The sequence below is a fragment of the Saccostrea echinata genome, unplaced genomic scaffold (assembly GCF_033153115.1).
Source record: "Saccostrea echinata isolate AGI-Se365-2 ecotype Australia unplaced genomic scaffold, CSIRO_AGI_Sech_v1 ptg000030l, whole genome shotgun sequence".
Lineage (NCBI taxonomy): Eukaryota > Metazoa > Mollusca > Bivalvia > Ostreida > Ostreidae > Saccostrea > Saccostrea echinata.
The window spans coordinates 14,734,484-14,744,414 of NW_026889779.1; the positions used below are offsets into that span (position 1 = coordinate 14,734,484).

Below are 9,931 nucleotides of genomic sequence, written 5' to 3' on the forward strand. Positions count from 1 at the left end.
TAATGAGAGGAAGGGATTCTGATTCCTCTTAAACTTTTATTCTCAAAGCATGACCCCCTTTAAATGTGCCTTGTTTGATGGAACCAGAATTGCAGCTTAATATTACCTTAAAAATATTTATGAACATCTACTGAAAAATTTCTCTGTATTTCTTATGGGAAAAGATTCCTGTTAATCAATCTATTAAGGCTATACTACATGTAGTTAGAGTTTTTTAAGCATGCCATACTAATATAACATGCATTAAGTGCTAAGGTTTGAGCGAAAGTGAATGGGTTTTAGATTATAGATGAAATATTTGCTTTAAAAAAAAATATTACAACAGTAAGATTTATCAATATTGTTTTTAGTATTTGACGGAATGATTTTACATTCTACATGTACTTATCATACTAAAAAAATTTCCAATAAAAAAGTTCATTCGTTGCACTTATTATGCAGTGAGCATCATTACCAAACTTAATAAAATCAATGTAATTGCAATGAGTGTCAGAAAACACAAGGATACATGGGGACTGGTAACTAAATGTCAATTTCTAGCATCCAATCTCCAACCCTAATTCACTTGATTGACTGGGGTCCCCAGACCAGGTTAATTTGAAGGCAGCTCTTATTTTCTCAGCCTTTAAAAGTATACAATATGTACCGGTATTTACATCCAATTTAGAAAAATGATTTATACAGATATAAACAATACACAATAAAATGTCTTTCTTTGAATATTTCTTTTACTGGAATTAATGGAAGCAACCTTTGCAGAAAAAATTGACCTGTGTATTCCATTTTATCAAACAAAGAAAGCATTTCATTGTTTTAATAAATAACACAATATTTGGAAGACTGGGTCATTATTAAAGTTTTATTCTGTTCATAATCATAACGAAATCACATACAATGTATATAGATAATTTGTGTACAACACAAAAACAAACAAATGAACAAACAAACAAACCAGCAAGCACCGGGTATCCTTAAATAAACAGGAAAGCAATGCACCCTTGATTCAATGTCTCCAAGGCCATCATATTGGTTGGTGTAACATATAAACTACATAACCAGTTTTAAAATACAAGTTTTCATAGAGTCATTAGATAATTAATCAGAGACACTGCATAAAATTGATTTTATATCAAAGGTACTTTTTAAAAAAAAGATTGTATATGTGGAATCCAAAGAATAAACTGCATGATTGCCACACTGGTCAGAAAAAATTATAAAAGTGTAAATGAAAAATAAAAGATTTTTTTGATTTCGTAATGATAAAAAGCTGAAAAAAATGACACGGTCAGAGAGGGCCCCACTAGGGGCTATTTAAGATTTACCTTCACGCATACATTTCCTGCATACATACATACAGGCAGACAAAGTAATATGTGGGCCTTAAATTTATTACAGTCTTTCTCTAATAGTAAAAGTTCTGTGTAAAATTTGAAAAATGTTACGTTAAAAACTGATTGAGTCATTGTGTCACAACAAAAGTGTCATTGATATATACTCAAACACAGACAAAGGTAATATGACCCTTAATTTTATAGGTGTATTACTCTAAAAGTAAAATACCTCTGTGCAAAAAAAAAACCATCATGTTAAAAACTGTTTGAGTTATTGTGCCACAACAAATGTACTGACGGACAGACAAACAATGTGATTCCTATAGGGCTCCAGCATTTTCACGCAGGGTCCTAATTATTTTCTTATCATTTTAACAGATTTTTTTTCTTTATATATCTCTGTTATTTACAGTAATCAAATGTCTACAGTCAAAGCTATAAATTGTCAGACTCTTCCTTGTTTGGCTCCCTGATTTGAATCATTCCATCCACTTTGGATCAAACACAATGGGAAAAAACTGTCCATCCATTTTTTTACCCTAGTAAAAGAAACAAGAAAAATTCTCTGTGAAAATTTGGCAACATAATGTGAAGAATACTCTTTATTGAATGAAAGAAAATTAAATTTTGTAGGGAATGCATATACTTGTAAAACAAGAGGTCCAAGGGCCTCAATGGTCACCTGAGTACAATACAACCTTGTACAGTATCCATGGAATGGTAAATAATTACATGTATGTAAAAACACAAAATAAACTTAAACTCAAAAACAAAAGAAAAATGATGACCAGGGATGAACAAAATAGTTAATCAGGTATTCAGCAACAATTTAAACTCATAAACTGCCTGTATATGCTAGTACTTTCTACTCTCTATCACTATCACCAAACATAACGAGGAATTAGTGCTTTGGCCAAATATAATTAAATGTTAAATTCTCTTAATCTCTTTCCTGTCTGTCCCTCTCAAAGAGTCCTGTCCTGTTGTTTTTTTTTAATTGGGTTTTTGTTAACATTCTACTTCGAAGTTTTATAAAGTTATTCCCCAATTGTATTAAAAGTCATGTGGTGCCATTTTTAGCACACAGGCAACATATGGATTTGCAAGAAAATCAGTAGTGTGTATGTAGAAATAATATGTCTGTATAGGGAACGCACTCAAGGCAGACAAAAGTAAAATAAAATTTTGATACATGTTGGTACCATCATGAAGTTTTCAGAGAGATTTGAACAAAGGCATTAAAGTGGCAGTCAAGAGGTACATATTCCTCCACACTATTAAATAAATACACAGTCTGTCCTACCTTGGGAACTGTAATCCCTTTGAGAAGTTCGTCGTCTGTGTTGGATATTGTGCCATCAGCAAAGTAGTTCAGGACAGCGGCTCTTCTCGGACCATCTGACCTATCAGGTTAAAATTCTCTCTTTTTTAAACAATGTACAAGTAAACTTTTAAAGTTTAACTAGAAAACTGACCAGTCAGCAGAGGAATTGAAATCTAAGGATGCAGCTTGTAAGATGAGAATTTGACATAAGAAATCAACAATAAGAAACTGATATTTTTAATTCTACCCTTTTTTTATTACATAAATTTCCAATGAAAAATATATTTCAATAAAATGTGTATTTTAACCAGAATAAAGTACAGACATCTAAAAAAAAAAACCCACCCTTCTTTGAATGCAAACAACATCCAAGATTCACCTTACCTTCAAAATAAACATCACTTGCAGACTGAGGATTTTCTACAGCAGACAATTTATCATTGCAGCAGAGAGACATATTCAGCAGTTATCTCTCTTTGCCCATTCATTCTTATATAAAGTTAGGAATCTAACCTCCAAACCGGATGAAAAAGAAAATCAAACTAAGTATCAAAATAAGTCTTACTACCTATTCAACCAACATACCAAATTTGAACTTGTTAGGACAACCATAAACAAGAGGCCCATGAGCCACATAGCTCATTAGAGCACATTGGCCAGGACAAAGCAGAAATCAGTTCTGTAATGAAAAGATTATATAAGTGATTGCAAATACAATCCCCATGGAGGGGGATTATTTGTTCACATTTGTATCTACACTAACAGAGGATGCTTCCATATTTCTTTGACTAATCATGGTTTTGGAAGATTTTTTTTTTCTATGTTTGATTGGTTTGTTCCCGTTTAGCACACATTTGAATTCCAGGTATAGAAAAAATGTATGCAAAACAGGAATTTGTCCAGGTAAGATAATTACTTAAATGGTATAGTTTGTATCTTAGTTGGGGTCAGGGGAAAGGTGAACCTTTAGGGAAAAAACATGGAATAAACTCTTGCATTTGATATCTAGATTTATTATTCTTTATCAAAAGAAAATGCAGGCAGAAGAATGACAGACAGACAGAGAAGAAAGCACACGCATGTACTTGTGGACTGGACATGCACCCCCCTTTTTTCCATTATGCACCCTCTCAGCTGATGGACAATGTTCATAAACTAGATAAAGTTGATATAGTTCATGTATCTGTCTCCAAGGGCTCTATTTAAGAAGGGAAGAGAAATTAGATAAGGTAAAAATTTAATGAATCTGTCTGTCTTTGACATTTATGCAAGTTTTTGGGCACTGAAAAACCTTTATTCAAGGACACACTATGTATAAAGAAACACTGGAATAAATGCATGTGCTATAAGAGATTTCATATGCAGTCCTGCAAATACCTGTGGAACAAACACCTCATTTTACTAAAGATTTCATTCACCTTCAAACTGGGCACAATGTGATGTAAGGCTTGGATACACTACCTGTTACCATAGGAACCATGAACAGACATAGCATGATGGAAACTGGCTTCTCCTTTCTTCAACAGGGATGGTATGGGTTTGAATTCTTTCTTTTCTTCCTCTGTTAGCACAGTCTTCAACAAAATAAAAAGAGAATCAAACACACATTGTTTTCAGTGACGGATTTTCACTCCATGTATGAAAAGTAAAATACCAAATGTGTACAAACCATAATAGATTCCATGTCTTTAAAATTGAAGTCAGTGACTGGTAAGGGGTTTCCATCTCTTGTCCATCTACAAAGAACATTGTATCAAACAGATGTTCATGATTTATTGTAACTCTCAAATGTTTTCAATAAAATAATAAAGGTTAAGTTGTGGAAATATGGCTCTTTCCAGAAAAGTTGATGTCATCAAGCCTGTATTTCTTGACTGTGAGAGGTCTTAAAAATGTTTGTTTCAGGAGAGTATGCACAGGAGAGATGGACAAACAGAAAAACAGAATAAGAGATTAATTGTGAATACATGTACATGTATTCTAAACTTTCAATCTTCCATGCAGGTTGTAACATTATTGTGCAAGTTTTCCATGACAATGTTGATCACATACTTTTTCCCTCCATAATGTAACTGAGCAGAGAAAAGATTTATTTACCTGTGTGAACCTGGTATGTAGTACAATGTGCCATTTTCTTTGGTTTGATCTTCCAGGGCGATGTGTATCTGGGAAAAAATACATATATAAAAGTAAAAAATTCCCATTTTACAAATTTCTTCTGAGCAATGATGTCAGCATTATACACGTCAAAGAAAAATGGACTATTTCTCGAGGACAACTTACAGTAAGGTGCTGCATTGGTTGAGTCCTAGTCCAATAGGAGTAATCCTGGTGCCTGAAATTGAGATACCGGTACATTAAGTCCAGGCCCAAGGATCATGAAACATCTTAAGCTTAAGTCAAAATCTTTATGTTGTACTAAAATGTTGTAGAAGTCAAATAGACCAAAATTAAAATATTCCTCAACATTGCTTCACAAAAGTCTTGTTATCTGCAAATTTAGGGAATAATTCAATAATAATAAACCTTTTAAAGGCTATTGAAAATCTGACTTAAGTTTAAGTCTGTTTCATGATCCTGGAGCCAGATGACCAACATCTGTAGCAATTAACATAGGGTTGTTATTCATAATTGTGTGTATAGTGATATAGCCTATGGTACAAAGTTTTAGTTTCACTTTAAAAATGAAACTGCACTGAATATAAAGTTGTATACAGCACTTTAAGACTCATCATGAGAACACTATTTGAGGAAAATGCATGTAGCTGCAGGCTTCTGTAAGGGAGGCAGCAACTCGGTGCAAGTAAATGGAAAATACCACTCTATACAAGTTGGTAGCCTATTTTTTTTCTACCAGATCTATTGAGTACATACAATTTCTAAAAGGTTCACTATTTCCACATTTTTTTATCCCAACTACAGGTATGTTTGAAAACCCTTATACCTTCCTTTCACCATGGTAAGTTAAAAGTGTCTCTGATTACTTCATGTATCTGGATTAGAAAAATTTGTTAATGTACCGGTACTTTTGTGCCCCAATAGTTTGAAAAATCTGGAATGTACATTATTTTGCCATGTCCTTGTACTTACTCCAAGTGGGATATTTTTGCATACCTATCACTGCTATATCGCTATCAAGCTTAGAAAAAGATTTACAAAATAGCAAATTCTTGTTTGGAGCACAAGAAAAGGAGGAAAAAAAGAAGCAAGCAATAATAAAACTTCTGTGACAGCACCACTGTAAAGTTATACTTGGTTGTGGGTAGGGGAATTTGCTAGCTGTCTTACCATGCCACACAGCCACCATGTTGAGCTGGCTTGGCAAACAACTGATCATGCCAAAACCTCACTGGAAGTGTTTTGTCCTTCACAAGTAATTGTGAAGTAGGAACCTGGTTATACAAAACATCAATTATCATATCTCTTTACAGAGGTCTGTCTCCAAACCATAGCTATGTAAAGTTTACTTGTGGTGAAAAAAGAATACATAGTTTTTTTTTGTATGTAAATGTATGTTAAGGTTCATGGCCCCTCTGATATGGGCAATAACTCTGGGAATATTCCTTAATAGAATTATTCTGTTAAAGGGGCTAATTTTGTCAAGTTTTCCCTGCAAGATATGCTAATATTGTTTTCATTTTAACTTTGAATAAGATTTCTTTTGAAAAATCATGAGCAAAATTTTATATGAAGTAATACATGTAATAAGTATGGGGGAAAAAAACAAAAAAGGTGAAAGTTTTATCTGGATATTAATGTTAAATTTATAGTAGTTCTGGTTTTGCAGGTACTTGTTTCATATTGAAGATATATACCACAGCCTGAGGGAGAAAGGCAAGATCGTGGAACAGCTTTGTCAGCCTCCAGTGTCCTAAAGCATGAATCAGAACATTATTGGGGTCACCACTCTGGTTGCTGTGGTATTCATACATCATGTCCATGCCAGGATGTGTTGTTTCACCCTGCAAAAAATCAATTAAATAATGTTCATTTACAATATGGCAATGGGCATAAAAAAAATTCTGCTTATCAATTGGGTGAATTCCAACCCAAACAAAAATTCTTCATCAGATTCCTAGCTTCATTAATCAGTTTGAAAGTTTGTTAGAGTATTAACAGTTTTGTATGATATGGCCTCAACATAAATGAAATATATAAAAGAAAGCTTTTAGGCAGTATCCTAGATCAGATTCTATAGCTATCCTGTCAATAAAACACAAAAGTCATTAATATATTAAAGCATTCCTTTCTTTTAGCAAAAATATTTAACAGTATACTACCATGATACAAGTAATCTCCCTTTGCACAAAAACTGTTAAAGTAGATCCATAAGTTTGATACCTCTGCAGTTACATAGTTATAAATTTAAGCAAACTTAATACATAATGATAGTGGACTCAAGCTAAAAATCACCATGAAGATCTTGTAATCCTCCAGGATTTTGTCACACTGCCTTGGAGTAAGCATGGGAACATTGAGTAGAAATCCATCTCCCCAGAACTGGTCTACTTGATCCCCTGTTAGCAGGTGCTTTTTCCACTCAGCTGGTTTCTGAAACATAGAAATATCAGTTTAAATTTATTGTTTATTTTATAAAGTATAGCTATATAGGACAGTATAGTGTTCAGAGACTACATTCAGTCAATGTTTGAGTATCTTGATCCCCACTTCTCAAGTATAACATCAAAAAAATGTTTTTGTGAAACACTGATGCCTCAGTATGGCAGCTTGAGGAGAAGGTTAAAGTTTCTCAAATGCAAGTCAAACTCCATGGTCAAGGTCAAGAGATCAGAAATGTTGTTACCCAAAGAAAGGACTTGTGTGAATGGATATAGCTGGTAAATATGAAAGCTGAAGTACCAACCATTCAAAAGTTATCATCAAGGTTAAAGTTTTCTAAAAGTGGGTCAAACGCCAAGGACGAGGTCAAAGGGTCAAAATTAATGGTACGCAGGGGAAGACCTTTCCATAAGAAATACATATGATAAATATAAAAGCCCTAGCAACAACTGTTCAAAAGTTACGGCAAAGGTTCAAGTTTTTCAACAGTAGGTCAAACTCCAAGGTTTTTGCAAAAGTTGGTCAAAATCCAAGGTCAAGAGGTTAAATATGTTGGTACCCAAAGGAAGGTCTTGTTACAAGGAATACAAGGAGTACATATGTGAAATATGAAAGCCATAATTCAAGCCAATCAAATATGGGCAATGTTAAAGTTTTTGTGGACATGCAGACAGACAAGACAGATGGACAGGGCAAAAACTATATTCCTCTGAATCTTTGATTATGGGGGCATAAAAATAGAAATAATACATGTATATGCTAAATGGAAAGTAATAAACTGTATACATCCACTCTTACTGTAATAGGTTCAAACAATTCTCCTAGAGGTTCATGAACTGTACTGTAATCTGGAACACCGGGTCTGATCTCCACTGGAGCTGGGGGTGACATTGCTTTAAATCACAACCTATAAAATTATTGATGTCATGTTTGTTTATTTTTTTTAATAATTATCATCAACGGGAAAAAATAAAAAGGGAAAAAACAGCTAGACCAAGAGCTAGGTTCACTTTATGCATAAAATGGCCCTGTCATTATATCAATTAATTGACTATCACCCTCTGTCCAATTTCATATACTAAAATAAAGTAGACTGAGACTTGGTGCTTTCATTTCCTATCACAAAATTTATTTTTGAGAATCCAGGTATTGGAAAACAGACTTTGAGAAAATGCAATGTTCTTGAATTTTGCAGAAAACATGCATATTTGACTACCTTCAGCAAAGAATTAAAATATGAGCACAGCTCACGATCCAAAAATTAAAACATGTTTTGTGATCTTCAGAAACAATTCTTTCATTATGTAATTGCATATTTTGGATCAGAGGTTGTGCTCTATATGAAATATTGAAAAAATACCCAAACTTTTGGCCATTTTTAAGGGAATTTACAGGATATGGGGAAAATGACGCATTTTATGACATAATAATGCATCGAGATTGAAAAAAAAATCACGAAGTCACTGTTTAATTATCTACTCTCAATTATTTTTCAAAAATAAAATTGTCAACCAATATAACAGGGAGATGATTTTTTTTTTTACCAGAGTGTATACTAAGCGACCATTCACGCGGTACATGAAAGCGTTTGAAGCGTGACCAGGTGATTGTTTTCAAAGCATGCAAACTCAGATTACCAGGTAGTCCATGTAGCTGGCCCGTCAATAAAACCAGAAGCTACTGTTTTTTTAATGATTGACAGGCGGTATACTGTTGATCTTGAATAGGTAGATTTTGTGGGCGTTAACATAAAATTGGGTGTTTAAGAGAGAAAATTACGTCATGTTCAATAGATAAACGGTCACCAAGGGTCCAAGTTATAAATACTGCATTTTCACCCAAAACTGAGCAGTTTCGATTTTTCAGAAATTCTCAGGGCCAAAAAAGGCCCTAAGTGGCTCTTGCTCTTTGGGATTCAAATTAACCCATACTCATGAGCAAATTGCAAGGAATTAATATGATATAGTAATATTTGGGTATTATTAAGACACACATAAGAAACACAATACATTGAATACACATCATCCTGAAACAAAGACTCTCTGTGGCTAAAATAAATCTTATTTGTCTCAACAGTATTTTACAAATAGAATAATCAGTGCATGACTTTTTCTAGAGAAATAATGTTATATTATACATGTTATATATATCTCAGCACACTGATCTTTCTCAATCAATGTAGTTTAATATGAAATTTTATTAATTGATTTAATGTGATGCGAGTTGAGCAAAAAAAAAAAAAAAGAGAAGTATATTACATTTTTTATTTACTAATGTGTATTATAAAAAGTCTTTTATCTTTAGCGTGCAATTCTATCAAAAAATCATAGAAAAATTTATATTCACGTGTCACCAACCAAACATGCATTGTTGTGTTTCAATTAAAAAAAAGCTCCTCATTTAAATTACAAAGAGAAACATGCAATTTACACCGGTTGTAAAAACTGTAAAACACCTTTGTAGGCTAGTACTTTACCCTCTGGAGGCAACTTCTCGCCAGGTGCGATTATTTACAATAGAGTTATCCCGCATTGATATATCGCTGTTAAGATTACCGCCCCCGGTATTTCCATGAGCCTTTTCTATGTAACTTGATGCGAAAATTCTGTTTTCCAGATTGTGACTTATATTGATGTTATTTTACAAAAGAAAAAACAGTGCATTTCAAAGCAATTCTACAAGGACAACCTTTACTTTTCTAGGAAATAATTTGAAA

The 9,931-nt window shown here is 33.3% G+C and overlaps 1 protein-coding gene across 2 annotated transcripts; it reads right to left on the minus strand.

Moving 5' to 3' along the window:
- Positions 1–845: 845 nt before the first annotated feature.
- Positions 846–9,766, minus strand: LOC133197364 (phytanoyl-CoA dioxygenase domain-containing protein 1-like). Of its 2 annotated transcripts, none has more exons than XM_061333358.1 (11): positions 9,692–9,766; positions 8,014–8,122; positions 7,069–7,206; positions 6,471–6,617; positions 5,944–6,047; positions 4,939–4,990; positions 4,753–4,820; positions 4,325–4,391; positions 4,117–4,229; positions 2,635–2,734; positions 846–1,870 (listed from the first exon to the last, which is right to left on the minus strand). In XM_061333358.1, the coding sequence occupies exons 2-11, from the start codon at positions 8,104–8,106 to the stop codon at positions 1,811–1,813; spliced, it is 942 nt and encodes a 313-aa protein (XP_061189342.1). In that variant the 5' UTR covers positions 8,107–8,122; positions 9,692–9,766; the 3' UTR covers positions 846–1,810. The 2 variants fall into 2 exon arrangements, with proteins under 2 accessions (XP_061189342.1, XP_061189343.1); XM_061333359.1 differs by having other exon boundaries at positions 9,671–9,736.
- Between the last annotated feature and the right edge of the window lie 165 nt (positions 9,767–9,931).